Source organism: Meriones unguiculatus, chromosome 4 (assembly GCF_030254825.1).
Source record: "Meriones unguiculatus strain TT.TT164.6M chromosome 4, Bangor_MerUng_6.1, whole genome shotgun sequence".
Taxonomy (NCBI): domain Eukaryota; kingdom Metazoa; phylum Chordata; class Mammalia; order Rodentia; family Muridae; genus Meriones; species Meriones unguiculatus.
The window spans coordinates 114,041,763-114,066,071 of NC_083352.1; the positions used below are offsets into that span (position 1 = coordinate 114,041,763).

The following is a 24,309-nucleotide window of genomic DNA, read 5'->3' on the forward strand; positions in this document are numbered from 1 at the left end:
CACACTCATTAATCCACGGTGGCGTGCATTAAAACAAAGACAGAGACAGTGGCATTCAGGATGTGGACCTATTGGAAATGTGACCTGCAGGGGCGTTATTAGCACTGTGGTTGTGAGGTTAACTTTGTCTTGGCACCAACTTGTTCACCAGCTGATGAGAGTCCTCTTCAATTCTAATATGTTAGTAGGAGTCAGAGTAACTGTGCCTGTAAAACTCCTTCAGAGACAATGGAGCGCCACATGAAAGCTGGCCATCACGTCTTCTCTCTGCTGAGGGCCCGTTTCTCTATAGAATGGATTACAAAATGTCCTCTGGCATTGTCGTAAGGATTTGCTAAGGGAAGTGATTTAAAGATAGCGTCTTGCTGCGTCTCACCGGCTTGTAGTACAGTTGGTCCCGTAAGACCCCGAGTCTCTTCTTCTGCAACTGGGGATCGCCTACTTGCCCTCCCTACCAGCCTGCTGTGAGCATTAAGGGAGAAGGCAGGAGTGGGTCCTTGGCGCGCTGCCCGGCCTTGTTAGATCCGCAGGTGCGGTGACGAAGGCCACCTCCCACGGATCCCTACCAACGGCACAGCTGAGCTGTACCCCTCTGCCTCTGCTCAGCGCCCACGGTCAGCCCTGGGTGCCGGTATAATTAGCTCCATCTCCGTAGTGAGCAGCCACGGCTGCTCAGAGCCTCTGACACGACTGTCACCTCCCACTCAGTTCCCCAAATCAGCTATGCCCACCGTTAAGTCGATCAGGTGAGCCTCACCAGAGGACAGCTTGCTCCTTACAACAATGTGTCGCAGGGACCCAGAGCGACCCCACCCCGCAGCCCCGTTCACCCTTAGGATGTGTACAGAAATAAAAGAAAAAAAAAAGTTTGGGTGGGGAGCAGCCTTTAGTGTCTGCTGGGAAATCACGTTCCTTCAGACCCAATAGCCTGCAGAAGAAAGGCAGTCTATCTCTTTAAGAGGTCTCCGAGGAGGGGCGGGGCCTGCCGGCGTAGCTCCAGCCCGCGCCCTCAGTTAGGCCCGCCTCCTCTTTAGTGACAGACAAACAACCCAATGGAAGCAAGCATTTTTAGCTTGACTGCAAAGCGGAGCAATAGAAGCCCGGGCCGGCCCGCGCGGGGCGGGGCCCCAGGAGGGCGGGGCGGACGGGGCCAGAGGAGCGGCGGCGGGACCCGGGCGCGGAGCTGGGCCTCGGCGGGCGCCGGGTGAGTGAGGGGCGTGCGGGGCTTGAGGCGGAGGGACGGAGTGTTGCGGATGGGGGCCCGGGGCTCGAGGACAGGGATGAGGCCGAGGGCAGCGTCCGCCTCCCTCCAAGCCCGGGCATGGCGCCGGCCCAGTCATTCCCCTGCCGTCGATACCGGCCCTCTTCTTTCCTTCTCCACTGCCCCGCTTCGGTCCAGGCCGCCCTCATCCGCTTCCTCCCGCAGCGCTGTGATGCCCGGGGTGCTCCGGTGCCGGTCTCCACCCTCCCTCTTCCCCGGGTCCTGCAGATCTGGTCTTTCGCCGCCCTCCCTGGGCTCAGGCTGCTCCCGGCCTGGTTCTGATCCTTCCCCATCCCTCGCTCTGGGCCTCCCTCAGAGTCCATCCCTCGGTCTAGTCTTGTAAACTTTTTTTCATCCTCCCAGTCTTCTTTCAGAAGGCTTCCGGGGCCCCGAGTTCTGACCCCGGGGCCGTACTCTGAACACTCTGGTGTTCCTCGCAGCGTGAACACGGCTGTAGCTTGAGCAACTGTTTCAAAGTGTTGACTGATGTCTGCCTGTCCCAGCAGGTAGGAGTGCCCACAGGGAAGATGATCATGCCTCATGTTGCGCCATGCACCCACAGCATCTCAGCAGGGCGGGCACTGTAAATACTTACTAAATGAATGAAAGAAGGGCTTGGGTTTGTGTAGAGGAAGAGAATGCAGCTGCAGCCCCGGACATCCCACCTGTGGGGTCTAACCTTTGGGAATGTTGCCTGCCAGTCAGGCACTAGGCTAACCTGGGCTCTCCAAAAGAAAAATAATGCAAATCACATCTGTTAATTTAACTCTTTTAACAGTCGCACCCCAAGAAGGTAAAATAAGCTAGTGAGATGACTTATTAATGTTTTATTTAGTATATTTCAGAATATAACTAATAGTTCACATAACCAAGGTAAAGTCATGATAATGGAGTCATTGGCTTTTTATGTGTCAACTTCTTGAACTCTGGTGTGTACTTCATACTTGGGACAGACCTCACTTCACAGAGGCACAGCAGTAGCCATTTGTCAAGTGGTCTGTAACCACAGTTGCAATGGTGGCCTCAGGTGGCTGCGGGTGGCTGTGTTGGCTGTGAAGTGCTCTTTACTGTGTATATGTAAAGGTGTTTAATTTGCATTATGGTCTTTTGAGGAGACTGTCATTATTTGCATTTACAGATTAAAAATAGCAAAGCTCCTGAAAGAGTTTACCTGCCCAGATTCATTCCACAGTTTGTGAGCAAAGAAGATAGGGCTAGGCCCTCTGTCTGGTGCTCTTTTTTGGGGTTGGGGGTTGGGAAGGAGGCATGAGAAAGGGTTTCTCTGTGTAGCCTTGGCTGTCCTCTGATTAAAGGCATGCACCACCACACCCAGCTTGTCTGTTGCTCTTTAATCCCGCCATTCTTGTTATGCTTTATGCTGCTTCAAAGAGGTTCCAAGAAAGTTCGGGGTGTAGGATGTGAGGACTAGACTTCTTACAATGGTGCCAGTATTTAGCATATTCTAGCATGCCCCATTCCTAGGTCATGTCTTCCTAGGTGGCTCACAAGCAGACATAGTTAAAAACCTGTCTTGGGTTTGGAGGTGTCCCGGAGCACTGTAGAGGCTAGGGCGGAAGGATCTTCTGAATACATAAGTTCAAAGCCAGCATGGGCAGTGTAGCAAGACTCCAACTCAAAAGAAAAAAACACAGAAAGCAAGGCCTCCTCTGACCAAGTCACCGGTGATTCCTTAGCTCGCCTGCATTAAGGCAGCCCGGTCCCAGGGTCAGGGCAGAAAACCTTCTGGGACCTGTAGGACCTCAGAGATGCTGGGCTAGAGTTGCTAGTCAGATGAGTTAGTTTGTCAGTCACTCACTGAGTGGTCTCCATGAGCCTAGCGTGGTCCAGGCCCTTTGAGGTGACTGGACAGTGTAACTCTTCATCTTCATGGTGCTCAGAGAAGACTTGGAAAGACAAGATCATGTCACATAGGATGACTAGAGTGTGTGGTGAGAGGACCCAGAATCCCTGTGTGTCAGAAGTTGCCAAGTGGTGTCTTGGCCCAGCTGCATGATGTGTCCGCCACCCCCCAAATTTGAACTTCTAGACAAGGTAAATGCTTCATAGCTTGAGGCTCCTCATGTGAAAGCTGCTTGGCTTATTTACTTACCTGTCTGGCTGCTTAAGGCACTTGAATTCCTACCCCACTGGGAGTACATATTGAATTGGAGTGACCAGGACCTATTGGCTGGGTAACCATTATGTGCTGTCATTGTGCTGCTCTGCCATGGAACCAGAACAAGGGTCTCCACTGGGCATACTAGCAGCACCACTTTTTTGTAGGTTTTCCTCCCCCACTGCCTTCTCCTGTTTTTGCCCACAGCACAGCACAGCGTGGCAGGTAGGGCTCCTTAGAGCCGGGATGTGTGGTTCCGGTGTTCGAAGCTTCTTCCGTTCACACAGGTCGAATCAATCGCTCAGTGCCACCGCTTCATGAGAGAGGCAAAGCTGGAAAACTGCCTCTACATTCTGTCCAGGGACACTTGTGCTTGCAGCAGAGCCATGTGGCAAGAGAGCACTGATCCCGAAGTGGAGGCTGGGCCTTTTTTGTTGTTGTTGTTCGTCACTGGTGTCCCTGCCTGGCCTTGCTAGTTCCTCTGGACCTCAGTTCCCTTCTTTATGAAATGAGAGGAAAGGCTTGGCCTCATTGAGAACAATGCTGTGCTGTTATGGTCTTTATTGAAGGAGTTGGGCCCGCCGCCTGGAGTTCTAGGGACAACCCAGGCCACGCTTAGTCTCTTGTACCCCGCCCTATCCAAACTCTTCCTCCTTGTGTAACCATCTTAATCTGTTGGTGAGAACGATTTAAATTTTTAATTGATTTTATTTTATGTGTATGGGTGTTGTGCCTGCAGGTATTTATGTAGACCATATGTGTGCCTGGGGAAGCCAGAAGAGGGTGTCAGGTCCCCTAGAACTTAGCTGCCATGTGGGTGTTGGAAATTGAGCAGCAAGTGCTCTCAGCGACTGGGCCATCTCTCCAGGCCCGAGAAACAGTTTCTTAGAGTTCATCTGTATTTTCTGTCTCAGTTTCTGTTCCCCCTTAAATCTGATCCTTTCTAAATCAATTGTCTGCATAGTTATAGGTGGGGATGTACAAGTTCTGGGAAGTGGATAATGCAGACACTAATGGTTCATGACTTTTAAAGACAGTTAAGCCTGAGGGCGTTTTGTGTGGACACAGCTGTATGCTGGGCATTGTGCAAACTAGGGGCGAGTAGATAGAGTAGGTATACCATTCAGAGGCCCGGTGCTCAGTCTGCTTGTCTTCCTGGAGCAGGGTCTCCGTCTCAGCCATCGGGAAAATCATTTGGGGGAGGCTTCAGTGACGGAGCTAGCTACAGAGGGAGGGTCAGGAACACCACAGCCAGTATGGAGAGCCATTGATGTAGAGAAGTGATTCTTAACCTTAGTAATGGCTGTGACAGTTTAATATTGTTCCTCAGGTTGCATGACCTCAACCATATATTTAACTGTAATTTTGCTACTGTTATGATTCATAATGTATATATATATATGATATGCAGGATGGTCTTAGGTGACCCCTGTGGGTCTCCAAAGGGGTCTTGACCCACAGGTTGAGAACCACTGACCTACAGCCTTCTTCATGACCTCATGGTACATTCAAACTACTCTGGATTGCATCTGAAGGCAGGTCCTGATCCAGAGGGCATGGACTGGAGGGGTGCTTCTGCATTAGTACTGACTCCTAAGGGGTCCCCCATGTGTCTAGTCACCAGGTAAGAGGTGACTTGAGAGGCAGGATTATAAAATCTATAGTTGGCAGCAAGGACTTGCAACACACAGATGGCATCACCAGTACCTGATGATTGAGGCTTAGGAAGCCACAAGGGAGGGCTTGTCTGAACACGTAGAAGTTGGCCATTTGGACAGGGTATCCAAAGTGATGGACAGCAAAGGTATAGAGTCATCATGGTTTTCAAGGGGGCAGGTGAGAGGTAGGTGCTGTCCATAGGGATAAGTGTGGACACTGTGGAGCAGGCCCAAGCTTAGATATCCTGCTAAGACCATGAAGCCACTTTCCTCTAAGAGCAGATGTTCCACAAGGTGATTGAGTTCAGGGAAAGATGCCAGTCAGTTTCTTGTACTTTGTCTCTCTGCAATAGTGGCTCTTAGCCATACTTGGATGAGGCCTGTGCTCAAATGTCAATACAAAGGAAATCCCTCAGCTCCTACGAGTCTGTTGTTCTCACCTTCTATCCTGTGGCATTTCCTCTTCTACACCTCAGAGCCTCAGGGAGGGTGAACTGAGGGAAACTGAGTCATTCTTCAAATGAAAAGATCACAGGGGGAAGGCTCCGCTAAGATTGGGATCTTGATTAAAAAGAAGGTGTGACCTCTGGTTACCTCTTTAGTGAGGCAGCATTCTGTCATAGGAAACAAACCAACTTCACCAGGCCTCCCCCACTGCATGGCAGGATAGAATAGAAAGCACACAGGGATCCCTACCAGCTCCTGGGCAGGGAGATCTGGGAACCTTCTGGCATCTTCTATCCCGTACACCACTTGGGAGGGATTGTCCTCCCGGTCTAAGCCAGTTCCAGTTGTGCTGGCAGGTTCAGCCTGAAGCTTCCCTTCGGGAGTGATGGTCAAAACTCCCCGGGCCTTTCCTGATGATGCACTCCTTCGTTGGATAGCCTGTACTGCCGTAGTTCCTCTCTGCCGGCTGTGTCATGGCAAGACAGCATTAGTACTGTCCTCCCACAGCTCTTGCTGTGTGGGCCTCTCCTTTGTCTGCCTGATCATCTTTGTGTTTGTGGTGCCTTCAAGGTGGCTTCAGGGGACTGGGGTCTTGTTCAGTCCCAAAGGCTTGCCTAGATCCTGAGGTAGTGAATAAAGAAATCGGGGTGGGGTGGGGGAGGAAGTGGAAAGTCATTCTGGGCTGTGGGCTGGGAGGGGCACTCCTGCTCTCATGCTGGACTGTTGCTATTGAACTGAGCGCAATACTGTGATGATAGAGCAAGTGGCTATTTATAGCGCTGAGAATTTTGCAATGTTATTGAATTGCTTTGACCTAATTTCCCACTTCCTTTCTAAAATGAAAATGGAGAGTAAGCAGACATGTGCTGGAGGGCTTCCCTACGAGGAGATCCTTCATCCCTGAGTGCTCAGTGTCTGGGAAGTCCTGCTCCACTCTCCTCCTGCCTTGCTTTCTAGGGGAGGGAGAGGACATTTTTTTTCCTCTAACTAGGTTCTCCAGTAAGGCTTGTTCTAAGCTAGTCTTGAACAGAATTGTGTGGGGGATACTGTGTTGCAAGGCTTCCGGACTTGTGGGAACAGTTCCTGCCTCCTGCCTGTTGGAAGCCAGCTTTGGTTTGTAGGAGTGGAAGAAGCCAGAGTCATGGGGTTCTGGTGTACATAGGTTCTTCCCTGAGGGAGGATCTAGTGGGGAAGTTTGTAGACATATGACAGAATGTGGGGACAGTGCACATGTATGGAATAACGGTACCAGTTAAAGGTGATATGCCCTCTGGGCTTTGAAGTGTGAATAGGAGCTCTGGCAGCTATTAGAAGGGACTTTACAAAGGTACAGGAGAAATGAGGGAACCCAGCCTTAAACAGCCAGGAAGGGGCTGCCTAGGCTGGCCTGCGCACCACCTGTGGGGATGTGGTCAGCCTTCTGGAGACCACGGAGGGCCATTTTCTGTTGGCTAGGCCTCGGAGCACAAACCTGAAGTCTACACTGAGCAGCTGTGGTGGTCACATCCAAGGCTGCCTTCTTTGATATGGGTTTCTAACATCCTAGGCAGGGGACTGAGCATTCCCCCTAACGTCCCTTGTCTAGAAAGCACACCCCTACAGGGTTGCTTTGTGGGCTGGGTGGCACAGGCCTGTCACCTCAGCTACTCAGGAGGTTGAGACAAAAGGATTACAAGTTAGGCCTGGGCAACTTTTTGAAAGCCCCGTTTTAGAACAAAAATGAAATAAGATTAAAATAGGGCTGGGGTTGTAGAGCACTGTCCTAGCAAGCTCAGAGCCCTGGCTTAGAACCTGAGCACTTCAGTGAAGGAGATAGAATAGGGGGAGGCTTTGAGTGGTGCCTTCAAATTATGTAATTGTTAGCTAATGTTACTCATCAAAGGAAAGACAGTGTGGAGGGAAGACAGTGAACTTTGGCATTGTTGAGACCCAGTTCCGATGTAATTTACTTCTTTCTTGCCCCTCCCCCCCGCATCCTTCTTTCCCTTCCTGTCGAATAAGTAGGATGGAGGATGAGTTTCTTTGAACTTTCACCTCCTTGCCTGTAAAAAAGAATGTTTTCAGGGTTCCTGAGGCATCAGCTGTAAAATGACACAGAAGCAATGAATTAGAGACTGTCTGTCCATAAGCATCATGTCTGAGGACCCCAGAGTCACCCTGTAAGTGGCTGCTGTAAGCAAACCAGTCCCCCCGAAGTAGGTTTTGCTTGTGAGTTTAGCCAGTGTTAGCTAAGAACCCTCTGGAAACATCCATTGTCTCACGCCATGACACACCCATCTATTCTGGCCTCCATTGTAGTTTCTTCAAGCTTGGGTCAGTCTCAGTCTTTTCCTTTGCAGTGAGCAGTAGTGCAGGCTAGCACAGCAAAAGGGCTGTCATTGGCAGGACACGGGCATTTCCTTTAGGAGATGTCACCATGGAATCTGGAAAGTGGTCAGGCTTTACCCAGCTCTTAGGATTTTTCTCCTTGCTGGTTTCTGGCGTGATGTCAGCGGTGCAGGATAGCTTTCTCTGCGTGGCTCTTGGCTTTCCCCGGGGCTTTGGCTTGCCCTGGCGCTCTGACTTTACTGCTCTCATGTCTATTGTCACCCAGCCTCTTTAGTCTGTGTCTTTCAAGTTCAGAGATGGAATTAGATTTGTTCAACTAAAGCCAAGTGCTCACTTCCTTCCCTTCAGCTGTGGCAGCTGGGATGTCACTTGGCACCAGTAGGCTGCCTGACTGTGGAGAAGACAGCCTCTGACTGCAGCCTGTTGCTATCCCTTGGGTAGCCAGGGTGGCTGGAGATCTTGCTGCAGTATGTAACATGGGTAGAGTTTTGAAATGAACCATTCAGGACCAGCTTTGATAAATAACATGATAACCGAGGGCAAGTTATTTAGGACCAAAACAAAGTAGTGATGACAGCTCAGCTTGTCAGCACCTCCAGAGGTGCTCAGGAAGGCGTTCAGAAAGTGCAGTAGGCCTGCTAACGACAGTAAGGGTTAACTTCTCTAGACATGTCATCATCATTTGGATATTCTTACTTTCTGCTTCGGAGCCGTGAACCTGCAACTCAGAGGACACCCAGACACGTCAGAACTAGCACAGAAGACAGAGACTTGGGTAAAGAAGGGATTTGTAAGGCCATGAGAGTCTGAGGACTCTGGGTCTCCCTTCTTTGTTCAGCGGGGACAGTGTACTACCCTAGTGTTCTGTTCTAGGTGCCTGCTGTGCACTGTGTGCATGCATGTACATGTGTGTGCATGCATGCCTGCGTGCTTTTACCCACGGAGCCATCTCCCCAGCGCCCACTTACTTTGAGAAGAGAGAGAGAAGAAAACAAAAACCTCTGGAAAGCCGTACCATACACTTCCGTTTATAGGTGGCACAAAAACAGGCCCAGCTCCTTGGTCACAGTGTGGCAGGAGCTCTGGCTGGTGCATTCTCTGGCGTGGTGAGCATGTTCCCTGTCCTGGGTGGAGGTTTAATCGAGATATGTTTCTACTTTAATCACCTGTACATGTATGCACACATGTGTGGATATGCTTAAGGTCCCTGCTTTTCGATGTAAATTACATGTCAGTTCTTAGAAATGTTCTCTCCACTGTAGTCCTGCCTCCAGGGACAGTGATGGCCGGCCTAAGATAGGGATGCCCTGCTGTTGCTGGATCAGTGCCTCCCTCCAGGAATTAGCCTCAGAGGTTTGTTGTGGGCCTAGGAACATGAGAACCACACATGAAGGTTCTGCCAGGAGCTGCAGAGGCAGCCATCCACTGCTGTTTCCTTAGGCCTCGTGTGTTAAGGAATAGGAATTGAGACCTGCTTAGGGGAGGGGGAGGAGCTGACTGACTCTAAGCTCTAGCCGGCTCCTCCACTTATTAGCTGGGTCAACTAGGACTTGACCAAGCCTCCCTCTTCAAGTCTGGTGATGCCCTGCCTCTTCCTGAGGGCTGCTGGGAAGCAGAAGTGGGTGCACTGTCACACCCTGATGGTTTTGACAGCTGACTCTTGACATAGCCCACCCCTCAGGAAATGGTCAAGGAAGCTTCCTTCTCTGGGGGGTGTAGAGGGCACACTTTTCCCCTTTTCACTAGAGAGGTTTGCGCCCACCAGGCTGTGCAAGCTGGCATCTGTTGGGGCTGGAAAATTGATAGCACACACGATTAACAGCTTAGCAACAGTGGTGTCGCAGGCGCTAACAGAGGCAGGAGGTCCCCATTAGCCAGGCATGAACTGCAGGCAAGCGGCTGAACCTTGAGGAGGCAAAAGGTCTTTTTCATTAAGAGAGCGCCCGCTCCGAACCTGTAGGCAGGGAATGTAAATATACATTGAAATAATCCATCAGCAGAGTGGCTGCCTTCCTCAGACCTTGGAGAGAGAGCCTCAGCACTGCCCGGAATACCACTAAGCCACCAGAGTTGCCTAGGATACCAGTCACATGAGCTCATCTCCCAGACTTGCCCCAGATGATTTATTTCCCCTTATTTTGAAGAGCAGTGGGGGCAGGGCTCAGATGCACTTTCACAGCCCTGCCCTGTACTGGGGTCTTTGTGTGAGATCATCCTTATGTACTTGAGCCCCAGCAGCCCTTGCCCTGGGCACTGGGGACCAAAATAGCATTTCCTGTCTCAGTTCTCTTCCCTTTTTTTTTCTTCCTTTGGAACTCCACATCATCCCACGGGGAGGAGGCTCCACATTGTGTCCTTTGAGGGGGCAGGAGTGGCAGCAGCAGGTGGGGAGGAGAGAGCACGGCTGGGCCCTGCTGACACTGGGATCTTCTGAATGTGACTGCCGGGCAGAAATGGCCTGGCCCCTTCAGCTAACCATTCAGCCAAGAAAAGACTGTCTATTATTCTCTGCTTCAGGGCATGTGCTTCTGTCTTCCCGAGGCTCCAGGACGGGAATTTACACTCAATGAGCTCTGCTCCCGCCCAGGCCTGTTGACCCCTCACATTGACTGTCACGCTGGCAGATCTTGCTGCTGCCTGAACTGCAGATGATAGTTTTGTCCCGTTTTTCCTACTGATTGAATCTAAGGAGACAGCAGCCCAAGGAGAGGCTGTGGCATGAACTTGAAAACTGCACAGAGTAGTTCCATGTGTCACTTTAGATTCTGTCTTCAGACCTCCAAAGTGGCCAGCAAGAATGAAAAGGAAGGCATACGGCTGACCTCCTCTTTTTGGTTCTCTCCCCAGGCAGCTGTGTCTGTGTCTTGAAGTAGGGAAACAATGCCACCTCCATCGGACATTGTCAAAGTGGCCATTGAATGGCCAGGTGCTAATGCCCAGCTCCTTGAAATTGACCAGGTATGCGGCTGCGGGGAGAGTTGGGGCTGTAAGGAGAGGGTCAGGCCCATAATGGAGGATGTGTTTCGGCCTGGAGGCCACTGGCATTGTAAGGGCATCCACAGGAAGGCTAAGCCTGATTCCTCCCCAGGAGAGTAGTCACTGTGGCTTCGGCAAAGGCCGAAGAAGCTGAGTGGTTCTGCTGGCAGCATAGCACATGGTAAAGGATCTCCTCCCCTCTCTTTCAGAAACGGCCCCTGGCATCCATCATCAAGGAAGTGTGTGATGGGTAGGTTGAAATGACTTCCTTTCCAGTGACAGCTAAGACTGAGGGATGCTGCTCAGCCCCACAGGAACCTGTACAGGGGGTGTCCAGCTGGGCTGGGACATTGTCTTACCAAGGAAGGACAGCTGATGAGGCTGTCCCTGTGGCTTCCTGAGATCATTTATTCCTGGGCCCAGGGGTACCCTTTGGGAGGTCTGGGTAAGATGTAAGGCCCACGCCCTTCTGTCTGCACCCCTTTCTGGTATGCCGACCCTCAAAGAGGTGGAGGGGTCCTATCTCAGGGGTTCAGCCAGAAGCTTTGTTTGGGTTCCGCCGTGCTCCAGACAGGCTGGCTAGTCCCCAAGGGACTCCTGGAAACCATTTTGTTGCTGCTCTGGATGAACCCAGAGGCGAAGCAGCAGGGTGTACTGTTTCTCTCACTCAGGTGGTCACTGCCAAACCCGGAGTACTACACCCTCCGCTACGCTGACGGGCCCCAGCTCTATGTCACCGAGCAGGCAAGTACAGGGTAGCCCAGGGTGGGGCGAGCTTTGCTTGCAAGTGACCTGCCAAGGAGCTGCTACTATCTAGCTTCTTGCTCCATTTTCTGGTTTAAAGAGTTGCCCTTTAAGGCAGCGCGGCACACACCAGTCCTCTCCCCAGGGTCTGAGGTGACCCTTGCTTCAAGACCTGGAGCTCTTGAGCAGAATCCTAGGATCTCTTTTCAAGGAGCAAGCAGGAGACCGCCTAGCTGTGAAAGAGCCTTGGTGTGCTACAGTTGTCCCTCAGTATCCAGGGGAGGTGGTCCCTAGAAGCCCTGGATCCAAGAGTCTGTGGATGTGTAGGTGGCACAACAACTGCCTGTCACCTGGCAAATCCCCTGCACTTTCAAATCCCCTCTAGCTGGACAGTGTGCCACCTGCAGTGGGCAGGCCGTGGAAGTGCGTGCTATCCGGTAGTGCTTAGGGGTCCCAGCAGGGGAAAAAGGCTGCAGTTCAAAACAAGCCCTCCACCGGCCTGTATCTTTGGTTCCCTGTTAGTTGAATGATGTGCAGATGAGAGCAGCCAACTGAACTTTAAAACTGACTACAAGTCCTTACTGATTCACCTCCATATACTGTTTTAACATTCTGTTTGTTTTATTCTTTGCTGCCCAGACCCGAAGTGACATCAAGAATGGGACAATCTTACAACTGGCTGTCTCCCCGGTAGGTGTTCCAGTCTGCCTAGCACACACATGAGTATCTGTGGTGGTTATGGACTCTGCTATAGAGGTTTGAGCCTACAGACATGGCGAAGAAATCCCTTGCCTTCAGCTTGGCTGGCAGCTCATGAGCAGCAGACAGCCTCCTGGCATTTGGAGAGTCTGAGAGGCCCCTACCTCAGCATGGGCCTTTCCTGAAAGGCCGCCTGTGGGTTCAGTCTTTACTGAAAAAGAAATGTGACGGAGGGCTGAGTATGGGGCCAGATGGGGATCCTCTTCTTCTATGTAAGCAACCCTTAAAGGTGACTAAAGGAAGCAGCCGGAAAGGGAGTAAAAAGCAGGAACCAGGAGTAGAAGCACCGACCCATGATCCCAGCGTTTGGATAGCAGAGGCCAAGGCAGGAGGATTGTGAATTCAAAGTCATCTTCAGCTACAGGCTGGTCAAGGCTAGTCTAAGCCACAGAGAACCTGTCTCAAAACAACAAAAAGGGGTGGGGGTGGGGGAAGGGTATGGAGGGACTCAAGGGGAGAGCAGGATAGAGGAAGGTGTGGCTTGCAGTGGCACAGAGGGCAGACTAAGAGCAGGATAGTCAGGGGTACAGACCACCACAGCGCCACAGCACCGCTTCTGACAGGGACTGAGCAGCCAAATGTTTTGAGTGACAGTTGAGGGCATAGTGGAGAAGCTTACATCTGCTGCTCTATCAGGGAGCTTGGTCTGAAAGGGACATAGAGGGAGGACAGGAACTTGGGAGATGTGGAGTCCAAAAGATACTTGTTTGAAAATTAGATAAAATACATTAACGTGTTCAAAACTGGTGAAATTTGGCAAAAAAGTGAAAGGGTCTCTCGTCCCTGTACCCCATTCTTTCCGAGGCTCCTTTCTTTGCAGTTTTTCTTGTGTCGTATGGATGAGTTCAGATGGGAGAGGAAGGTGCAGGAAAGGGGGAAAGGGTTCAGTCTGCATCAGGACAGGGAGGCAGGCCTGCCACAGAGATGATTGCCAGGCCCAGCCTTTGTCATGCTTAAAGAACATTGCAGCCATGTTTTCTTGTTGAGGGAAGGACCAGCTTGTCTAGGGAGGGAATGTATGGAAGAATGCTAGCCAGCACTTACCTTGTGTTTCCTCAACTCCTCCTGACTGCATCAGTTAACCCTACCAAAGAACCAAGAGGGAGGCACTCTTGATAGCCCATTTTACAGACAGTGAGACTGAAGACTAAGGTTGAGATTCTTGCCACTTGTGAAACTGAAAAAAATAGCCAAGTCAGGTTCAGACCCAGGCTTGTGAGTCTCACCCAGTTTATTTAGCAACTTACTCACCTTCCTCCTCTCCTGAAGGATCTTCTCATCATAAGGACCTCATCCTCCCCATCTCCTAGCAAACACGCTCCAGGCTCTGTTAATTTCATGTGATAGTCTGAGGATGTGAAGAGCATTTTATAGACCTCAGTATGAAGTGGAGCAGGGGGCAGCAGCCAGAAAGGCTGTCTCTGGAGGGAGATTGACATTTGGGCTGGAAGTTTCTAAGCGTGATACAAACTGGTGCTCTGCAGATTGCCTCGTGGGTGACCTTTTCACAGGCACTCTTCCTCCACTGAGGGATTAGGAGGATCTGTGTGTCACCGAGAGCCCTGTGCAGGTATGGGCCCCTTTTTGTCACAGAGTCAGGGAGGGGTAGCCAGACCTTCCCTGACACTGAGCAGACAGGCAGGCCCAGGGCACTCTGCTTGTCCTGCCACTTTCCGGAGAGAACATTCTGTTCAAGGCAGGGCATGATGAAACAGTGAACTGGAGTCTGTGTGGTAGCAAGGTCAGCACAGGGGCGAGGAGTGGACACAGCAGCAGCGTGTTGCCAGGCTGAGGGAGGCAAGCATCCTGCTGGGGAAGGACCCGAGGTAGGATGGCCCACCAGCCATCATGTCTGTGAAGCTATTCGTAATCGTGGCTTCCGGCTCCTCTATCTTTGATGTTTCACCACATGATTCCTGTGAAGAAGGGTGATCTAGAACTTTGAAAGGTTTAATTGTCAAGCTTATCACACTTTAGAATTAAAGGGCCCCTTCAGGGCCATCCGATTTAGGCCAGGACCCTCAGCATCTGAAGGATGGGGCTCGGCTCTTCAGTGGAAACCCCCCCTGCTGGCGGTAGTGTTCATCAGGGGAAAGCTCCCTGTTAAGCCAGACCTGCTTCTGTGGACTTGCACAGTTCCCATCTCTTCTCTGACCCTCATCAGGCCACATTCTTCCCATTAAAAAGCCAGTGGTGTCCACTGCCTTCCTGATGTCTGGGGGCCCTGTTTTCAGTACTCACCTCGCACAGCCCTGAGTCACTCAACCTACCAGAGCCTGAGATCAGGATCCCAACAGGGACGAGCCCTCTCTGTGTGGACTTGAGCTGGGCCTGCTGCTGTGAGCAGCAGGGGTGGACCCCTGGGTTCAGCCTAACTACTTGTGAAACTGAAAAAGGAGCTTAGCCAGGCTCTGACCCAGGCCTGTGAGCCTGCAGGAACTTCCAGTCCAAATGTCAGTCTCCCTCCAGAGACAGCCTTTCCAGCTGCTGCCCCCTGCTCCACTTTATAGCAAGGTCTAGAAAACACTGCTGGGTCCCACTTTTATCTTCTTGGTAGGAATTAAAAAGAAAATCTGTAGGTCAGGGTCCAGCAAGATGGCACACTGGGTTAAGGCACTTGTCACCAAGCCTGATGACCCAAGTTCTTCCCCTTGAACCTACGTGGTAGAAGAAGAAAAGAACCAACTCCTGTAACTTTTGCTGCTCTTCACCCTCAGGCTGTGGCATGCACATGCATGCACACACACAAAGTAAATTTGTAATTTTTTTGTTTTTTAAGATAGGGTTTCTCTGTGTAGCCCAGGCTGTCCTGAAACTCAGTCTGTAGATCAGGCTGGCCTTGAACTCAGAGATCCGCCTGCCTCTGCTCCCCAAGTGCTGGGATTAAAGGCATGTACCATCACTGTTCAGCCAAATAAATGTAATTTTTTTTAAATAAAATAAATCCATATGCTAGAGAGATACCAAAAATGTACAGATAACTAGAGATCTGTCTCAGCATGCTAGAAATTTTCTTACTGGTCCTGTAAACATTTATTTAGCACTTCCTAAGCCATATGAAAGCCTAACTCTGCCTGGGGCTCGGCTGCAAGCCCACAGTAGTAACCTGCTGTAGGAGCAGATGGCATCTCTTTTGTCCCTGGCTTCACAGTCCCGGGCTGCACGCCAGTTGATGGAAAGGACCCAGTCATCCAGTATGGAGACCCGGCTGGATGCCATGAAGGAGCTGGCTAAGCTCTCGGCTGACGTCACTTTCGCCACTGAGTTCATCAACATGGACGGCATCGTTATGCTGACAAGGCTCGTGGAGAGTGGGACCAAGCTCCTGTCCCAGTGAGTATTGCCAAAGTCTTCGAAGCGATTTCAGAGTCCTGTGACCTGCAAAGCCCCTGTTCTCATGTCCGTGGTGTCAAGTTGGACTGGAGTCCAGTTGACCCCTGCTGCTCACAGCAGTGTGCCAAGCTCAAGTCCACTGACAGAGAGGTCTTGTTCCTGTTGGGGTCCTGATCTCACAGTCCAGGGGACCCCAGTGGGTTGAGTGACCCAGTGCTGTGCTAGGTGAGTAATGAAAGCAGGGTCCTTGGACATGAGGAAGAAGTCAGTGCACCCTAGACCTGATAATTAATGGCAAGTGCTTATCTGATGAGGGTCAGGAAAGAGATGGGAGCTATTCATGGTCTTTTTTAGGGACCCTGTCTGCCCTTCCTGGTCTCATCCCTCTTAATATGCATGCCTCCCTCTGAATTCCCTGCCCCACACTGTCAAGGAGGAGCTCAGGACTTGGTACCTCTACTGCCCTCCAGGCTCAGGTTGCTGTGGTGGGGAGCAATGCCTTATATGTGATCAGCAGTGAGTGACAGATGCCCAGGGCTCCACCTAAGCTATGGAACTTCAACTGCAGGCAGGGAGTCAGAAATCTCATAGGTGATGGATCAGCTCCTGAAACCGTCAGCCAAGCAGCTAATCCTAGGTATTTGTTTTAAAGTCTTGGATCTTCCGAGCTGCACCAAAGCTGAAGCCTCTGGCTGCCACTGGGAGAGTTCGGCCGCGGTAGAGGCCTTAGTCCCTCCACTCTGAAATGGGGCTAATACTCAGCTCAGAGTTCTGTGAGCAGCGCTGTTACGTGTAGCCAATGGGGCTCTGGTTTGTTAGCTGTGGAGCTCCCGTGCCACTGCATGAATGACTGAACCTGTAAGGAGAGACAAAAGGCAGACGTTTAACCCTCACACCACATTATTGTAAGGGTGCTGCAGACCTCTCCAGCCTGCCCTCACCACAGCCCTGTGAGGCTAATGCTGTGAGACTAACTCGATTTTACAGAGGAGGAAGGTAGAATTGGAGAAGATAGAAGGAGCATGGCAACTGCTCAGATTGAAACTGAATGCATAGCCATGCATGTACTGTCTCCCTCGCCCTGCCTCTTGGCCTAAATGTTAACTTGAGATACAAGCTCTCTTTGGTCCCCCCACAAGCATCAGTTTGACAAAGGTCTTTGTTTTGGGAGATAACAGACTAACCCAGAGATGAAGCAAGATGGAGAAGACAAGCCTAGGTGCCTGCCGCCCACCAGCTTTCTGGTTAGGTACCTGGGCTGCATCTGCTCTGCACCTGGCTAGGCGTGCTTCAGGCACTGACTGTTGCTTCCACAGATTTCCCATGCGTGTTCACTGAGATCTGTCCCTTTTGTAGCTGCCTTCACACTTGCGCTCCCTGGATCTGAATCTCTGTATTTTGTGTGTGTCGCACATGTCTCAGCTACAGTGAGATGCTGGCATTCACCCTGACTGCCTTCTTAGAGCTCATGGACCATGGCATTGTCTCCTGGGACATGGTTTCAATCACCTTTATTAAGCAGGTGAGGCCTTCAACGTTCAGCTTGGCTCCTCCCTCTCCCTGTCAGTTCTCTGGGCACAAGGGGGAGTAGGTACTGCCGCGTGCAGTCTCTGGCAGGAATCAGCCTTGTATTCCCTGGGGCTGCGTTTTTCATCCTCAGCAGTGATCTTTCTAGGACTCCTGAAAGGTTTACACTTTAACAGATGCTCCTCAATTTACAGTAGGTTCTTACTTGATAAACCCATCATATGTTGGAAATGTCACCAGATTAAAAATGAATTCACTTCTCTTGGCCTGCTGAACATTCTCCTTAGCAGCTTGCAGTGGCTTGTTTGCCTCTTGACCACCTTCTGGGAGGTGTAGCTCAGTTTCCACAGCCTGGTCTCAAGAGAGACCCTTGTCACTTGCCCAGGAAAAGATCTCAATTTACCAGTTGCCTTCTCTCAAGGCCTGCACCAAGAACAGGGCTCAGAACAGAACTGGTTGTCAGAGAGGCTGGCACAAAGCACTGGTCATCAGCTCTGAGTGACCTGCTTCCTCAGCTCTCTTGAGAGAAAGCTGCATCTCATTTGCAAATGTGCCTCCTTTGTACAAATCTGCCAAGTAGCCTCCTGGGGTTATCAGATTAAAGGAAGGAGGGCAAGAGCCCTTCCAAATCTGCCCTCCTTTCTGCTACCAGTAGGGGCAGCCTCAGCTCAGAAAACTGAATGAAAATCAGTGACTACTGCCCATTGACTAGCAGTCGCACCTATGGCCTAAACCATTGAGAACCTCCCAGTGCTGGAAACATTTGGGTGAAAGTGAAATGACAGCATGTGGAGGGAATTCTAATAGGAATTGAGAAGAGGGTTTGGGCTCAAGGATTTTCCAAGTCTGATGGTATAATTTTGTGTAAGGAGTTGGAAGAGTGGGAGAGATAAAATAAGATACAAGAATCAGTAGGTCCACCTCATGTTGAACCCTTACTTAAAAAGGGATTCGTTTTTAAGTTATTCCATTTTTGAAGAAACACCACTGAGTGGATTCTGTCACTTAAGAAGCGGGCATCATGCTGAGGGAGCCCGGGCCCATTGGCCAGGGCAGCCATAAGATAGATGCTATGATCCACCTGGCCACTGTTGCTCATGTGGAGGCAGTATGCCAAGAAGAGAGCATCGGAGGTTCCCTGGGCTCCACACTTCCATCCAGCACGCCTCTCTCTGGGTCTAGATTGCAGGATACGTGAGCCAGCCCATGGTGGATGTGTCCATCCTTCAGCGGTCTCTGGCCATCCTGGAAAGCATGGTATTAAACAGCCAGAGCCTGTACCAGAAGATAGCGGAGGAGATCACCGTGGGACAGCTCATCTCCCACCTGCAGGTGTGAGTAAGGGCCCCGCCCTCTCGGCCAGCCTTCTCTGACAGTTCTGCCTGGCTCTGCACGTTCCTTCAGCACCTCCTGCTCCTCTGTGGGAATTCCTCTCATAGTTCAGACCCCAGTGGCATGCAAGGTTACACACTCCCTCTTCTATGGGCCTAATAGTCTTCTTTGTACAAACACACAACAACACACATCACCTGTTCCTGCCTGAAGTTCTGAGCTTCAGGACAAAGATTCGGCTATTTTTGAACCCCCTTCCTCAATTAAGTGGAAACTTGGTTTGTTGGGTGGTCACTTAAATAAGCCAACAGTGTGGTGGCAACAGCCAGAAATGTGGGCTACCTGTGAGTTTGAGATGCCAGCTCAGATTTAGGCTCTGACATGCCAGGGTTTGGCCTTAAACTACCTACTTGAGTCTTTTGGCCTCTGTTTCCCAGTTTCTATGTGTAAGTCATCCCCACTTTCCATGCCTATGTGGCTCAAAGGCGATTTAAATAGTTACTCTGGCCAGCCCAGAGTAACACTAATCCAAGTCAGGGCTTTAGTTATTGTTTGTTTGTTTGTTTGTTTGTTTGTTTAGCAAGCTTACCTTATCAGGACATGTTTTTTAGCCTGCAGTAAAGCCAGGTGCCACACAGCACCACCTGGAGCCAGTCTACATGATTGTAGAGGCTGGACTTCCCCCAAAGAAGGGTGGAAACACTGATTGACACTGGTCCTTCCTGCTTGTTGGACTTGATTGGAATGGAGCCAGATTCCCTATGGGGGCCTGAGGATGTAGCTCCCCAGGAGAGTCTCCCAAATCTCTCCTGGCTTCACCCAGGACCACCAGTCGACAGAGACAACATCCACAATGGGCTGGTCCCTCCCACATCAGTCACTAAGAAAATGCCCCACAGGCTTGCCCACAGTCCAATCCTATGAAGGCATTTTCCCAGTTGAGGTTCCCTCCTCTCAGATGAGTTCAGCTTGTGTCAAACACTTAAAACTGGCCAGCACAACTGACACCATATCAGCTTATCACACAAACACATCATCACTGTGAAGCCACACCCTTTCCTTTCTTGTTCATCCCAAGATCACACATTAATAAAGACATTTTAGAAACTGAAAGAGTCCCACAGCCTTACAAAATTTAAACCCTTTAAAAGTAGTCCCTTTAAAAATATCCAGTCTCTTTAAAAATCCAAAGTCTATGTAAAACTTTCAAGTCTTTTTTTTTTTTTTTTTAATTTAAAGTGTCACAACTGTGGGCTCCTGTGAAAATACTTTTTTACTTCAAGAGGAAAGAACCAGGGCACAGTGACAATCTGAACAAAGAAAACCAAATTCCCAGTGTAAATAATTAAGTGTCCAATGCCTGGGACTCACTCATGACCTTCTGGGCTCCTCTGAGGGGTTGAGTCAGTTCTCCAGCTCCACCCTCTGCAGCACACACAGCTTGTGTTCACAGCTCCGGCAGGCTTCACTGCTGCTATTCTTGGTGGTCGCCCCATGGCACTGGCATCTCTAAAGTGCTGGGCCCTTCTGCTGCAACTGGGCTGCACTTTAGCTAACTTCTCCTGGACTCTCTTCATGGTGCCAAGCCTCAACTTCTCTGCATGACCCCCTCAGTCCTGAGACTTCACTGATACTCCAGCTGCAGCTTCACCAATGGCCTGGCCTCTGACAATGCCAAACCTCAGCTGCTCTCCATGACCCCGTTAGGACTTCAATACTAGTACCACCTGGGTGACTCTTACACTGTCAAGTTCAGCTGCCAGAGGGAGGTATAACCTTGGCTGCCTCTGGAACACAGCTTCTCTGTGCTCTCAGAGAATTTCACCTCAAAGATGCTGGTCTCTTCTTTCCCCCATCCCCCACAGGGTTTCCCTGTGTAGCCTTGTCTGTCCTGGACTTGGACTCACTTTGTAGACAAGGCTGGCCTTGAACTAACAGCAGTCTGCCTGTTTCTGCCCACCTGAGTGCTTGGCTTCAAGGTGTGCACCACCACCACTGGCTTGGTGGTCTGTTCCTAATCACCACTAATTTCTCAGATCCAGCTGACCAGCATCAGTTGCCCCAGTAAGACAAAGGTTTTACTTTAGTGGTTTTGATCTCTTCTTAATCACAGATGATTCTTCAGCTCCAGCTGGTCAGAACCACAGAGTTTTCACACAAATGGGCTAGCAGAGTCTTTGCTTCCTTAGGAAACCTCACCAGCCAGGCTGCCGTCATCTGCATTGTTCTTAATATTCTTAGCCTTCAGTCCTTCCAAAACACTTGGCCAGGTCTATGATAGCAATACCCCACTTCTGGGACCAATTTCTGCCTTAGTTAGGGTTTTTATTGCAGTGATAAAATACTATGACCAATAGCAAGTTGGGGAGGAAAGGGTTTCTTCAACTTACACTTCCACATCACTGTTCATCACTAAAGGAAGTCAGGACAGGAACTCAAGCAGGGCAGGAACCTGGAGGCAGGAACTGATGCAGAGGCCATGGAGGGGTGCTGCTTACTGGCTTGATCCTCATGGCCTGCTCAGCCTGCTTTCTTATAGAACCCAGGACCACCAGCCCAGGGGTGGCTCCACCCACAGTGGGCTGGGCCCTCCCCCATCAATCACTAATTAAGAAATTTCCTACAAGCTTACGTACAGCCCAATCTTATGGGCTTTTTGTAGACCAGGCTGGCCTTGAACTCACAGAGATCCACCTGCCTCTGCCTCCCCAAGTGCTGAGATTACAGGCTTGCTCGTTTTTCAGTTGAGGTCCCCCTTCTCAGATGACTTGTGTCAAGTTGACAAAACAAACACACAAAAAGTCTGGACAACCAACCCAGAAGTACTCCAAACCCATTTCCCCCATTAATCTAGTTAAAGGGAAAGCATGTGACTTCTTTTTGCACTGAGCTCACCTTGTCACTGTTGTCTTGAGAGAAGGAGTGGGTCTCATGCTGTCCGGGCTGGCCTTGGCTTCATGATCCTCTTTCTTCCACCTCACAGTTTGGAATGACAGGTTTGTACACCTGGCTTCACCGTTTCACTTTTAAAGAATTCAAGCCCAGCTTTCATAATTGAAACGCCAGGGTGGAAGGGAGCTCACAGACTCTGAAGAGGGATTTCTTGGGTCCTGGTGACCTTACTCCTGAATTGGGGGTGACCTCAGCTGTCTCTCAAGAGTAGAGGAATGAAACACTTCTTAGGCTTTTCTCGTGAATATTTCACTCACTCTGTCACCATTTATACTACTGAGGACATTTATACTCGGTCATGGACTGCTTGACCAGGAAGCTGTTAGCCCTCTGGAGGAGAGTTCCAGGAGGCACTCACAGTATGGCAGATGGAAACCCTAAGTGCCAGCATTATAAAACTCCGGGGAAGTGCTTGTAGTTCTTTTATTTACTTCAAGTAAGATAAATTTGTAGTCAAATTTTTGAAAATATGGAAAAACACAATCAGTACATTATTTGCTCATTATTATTTCACTCTTGACAGAACCACTGTTAAACATTAAATTGAATGTCCCTCTAGCCTTTTTCCTTTGCATATTTTTGCCAAAATTTAGACCTTGCTATACATTTTTCTATGTACTTGGCTGTTACTTTTTCTTCTGGCTGCATAATACATCATGAACATTTTCTGTCAGGCTCTTCTGCAAGGATGCACCTAACCCTTTTCTGCGTCTCAGATGCCTGTGGGAACCCAGTGCCACCTAAGCTTCCCTCTCCTTGAGAGCATCATGCTGAGCTAGAAGCTTTCTAGACCATATCTGGTCTTCACAGATACTCTAAGCCCGTTCCTGAGTCCTAGGTTAATAATCTTTACCCCAAAGCATGATTTTTAGGAGGCCCTTAGGAATCTCACATATTAAACAGCCCCTAAGGAGAGCATTTGGATTACTTAATGTTCTTGTCTTTTTAACAGGACTCTAGTGTAACAGCTTGTCAATAAATCATGCATAGCTTTCTGATTACTGTCTTGGATAAATCCTTTCCATGGGATCATGGGGTCAAGTGTGCACCTGCCTGAAATGCTTTTCTGACTTAGCCCCAGGTTGTTGTTTGATGACAGTCTGTGAAGGTTTTAAGCTATGTGTGAGCATCATCATCTTACTCTCTGATCCCCCTGCCTCTGTCTCTGTTGACACAGCTCCAACCAGGAGATCCAGACCTATGCCATCGCTCTGATTAACGCACTCTTCCTGAAGGCCCCCGAAGACAAGCGACAGGTCTGTGGCTGCCTTTCCAATCTTTCCTCTGGGCTCTGCTAAGAACTGCCACAGCACCCGGTCTGTGGGGCAGAGAACAGAGGTCCCAGAGCCCTCTCCTAACCTTCCCTGGCCAGAACCCAGTAGACAGTTTTTGATAAGGAAGCCCAGGAAGGAACTGGGAAGTGAGGACCTAATGCTTCCTGGGACTAAAGGCATACGGCACCATGCCCAGCTTTGTCCTCTAATTTCATAGAAAGACAAACTCAGACTGGAAGGCTGATACCCTTGCCCAGCCAGAGGAAGGGACAGGCCCAGGGCCTCTACTCAGGTCAGCAGCAGCTGCCCCAGAAGCCAGCTTCCAGTTCCCACATTGTAAAATAGGGGTCTTGTGGGACCTAATGACCTCACCGTGAGTGATCGGGCAGATATTGTAACTCCCAGCAGTATAGGTGAGGAACTAAAGATGGGGCAGGAAGAGCTTGCAGGGCAGCATGCACCACACAGCTGGTAGCAGAGGAAGGAGGCCCAGGATATGGACCAGAGGCTTCACAGGTGACGTACTGAGTCCCTTCCCCTTCAGACCACAGCAATGGCAGAGGGGCTCCCCTGCCCTCTTCTTCGTCCTCTAAACCAGGAATTAGCAAACTCCAGGCATATTGGGTGTGCTGTCTGCGTAAACAGTTGGGCTGAGGACAGCTGTACCACTGTTTACCTCTTGTCTGAAGCTGCTCTTGCTTACAGCAGCCAAGCTGAAGGGCTGCCGCAAAAAGCGAGAAGCATTTACTTCCTGGCCCTTCGAGGAAAATCCTTCAGAAGCCTGCTCTCACCCAGGAAGCCTCAGGTCCCCACTTCCCAGTTCCTTCCTGGGCTTCCTTATCCAAAACTACCTGCTGGGCTCTGGCCAGGGAAGATTAGGAGGAGCTAATCTAGTCTACAAAGTTAGTCCAGGACAGCCAGGGCTATACAGAGAAGCCCTGTCTCAAAAAAATAAATAAATAAAAGAGAAAGAAACCCCCTCTGAGCACCCTTCAGACCCAACCATACAGGCTATCTGGTGAAAAACACACGTAGTATAGAGGCATAAGGCTTTCTAATTCTTTGTCAGCATCATGGGCCCACTAAATGAAGTCCAGGTGGGGTCATGCACAAGGGTCTCGGGAGTTCCTTTACTTGAGGGAGGAGCAGATGCATACGTGGTCTGTCTTATGTGTCTGTATGGTGTGGCTCTGTGACCATCTCCCTTCCTGTCCTTGTTTGACCGTAAGCTGAAAGCTCATCGTGTCTGCTTCTCTCTGTGCTTTTTGCTTTCTGCTGGCAGGACAAGCACCTTAACCCTCTAGACCTGCCCGTCACTGTAAGTAGCTCCACTGTTGTGGAGGGCCTGGCTCTTCCTGGTGGGGATGTCAAAGCTGGGCAGGAAGCATTTGGGTTGGCTTGACTGCTAGGGATCCAAGGCCCTGGAAAGGTAGCATAAGTCTGTCATTTTGGAATGCTAGAAAGGCACTGTAGGTGAGAGTCATGGAAGGACTGAGGAACAACTGGTCTGGGAGAGTGGCCAGGCTTTCCCTCATGCCATCTTTGTGTGAGTCAGGTGCAGAGACAGCCTGACTTTCTTCCGTTCTGTATGTGGCACCTCCT

At 50.3% G+C, this 24,309-nt stretch overlaps 1 protein-coding gene across 6 annotated transcripts in view; it reads left to right on the forward strand.

Moving 5' to 3' along the window:
* The first annotated feature begins 1,093 nt into the window (after positions 1–1,093).
* The window catches only part of Elmo2 (engulfment and cell motility 2), a 36,956-nt gene continuing 13,740 nt past the window's right edge, over positions 1,094–24,309 (forward strand). The window contains exons 1-10 of one of the 6 annotated variants that reach the window (XM_060382832.1): positions 1,094–1,204; positions 10,658–10,768; positions 10,996–11,036; positions 11,458–11,530; positions 12,170–12,220; positions 15,441–15,622; positions 17,045–17,144; positions 18,332–18,483; positions 22,611–22,689; positions 23,990–24,025. In XM_060382832.1, the coding sequence (XP_060238815.1) occupies positions 10,691–10,768; positions 10,996–11,036; positions 11,458–11,530; positions 12,170–12,220; positions 15,441–15,622; positions 17,045–17,144; positions 18,332–18,483; positions 22,611–22,689; positions 23,990–24,025 (792 nt within the window). In that variant the 5' untranslated portion in view covers positions 1,094–1,204; positions 10,658–10,690. Of the gene's footprint in view, positions 1,205–3,288; positions 3,314–8,891; positions 8,917–10,657; positions 10,769–10,995; positions 11,037–11,457; positions 11,531–12,169; positions 12,221–15,440; positions 15,623–17,044; positions 17,145–18,331; positions 18,484–22,610; positions 22,690–23,989; positions 24,026–24,309 lie in introns of those variants that run through there. The other 5 variants (XM_060382835.1, XM_060382834.1, XM_060382833.1 and 2 more) reach the window with 5 other exon arrangements.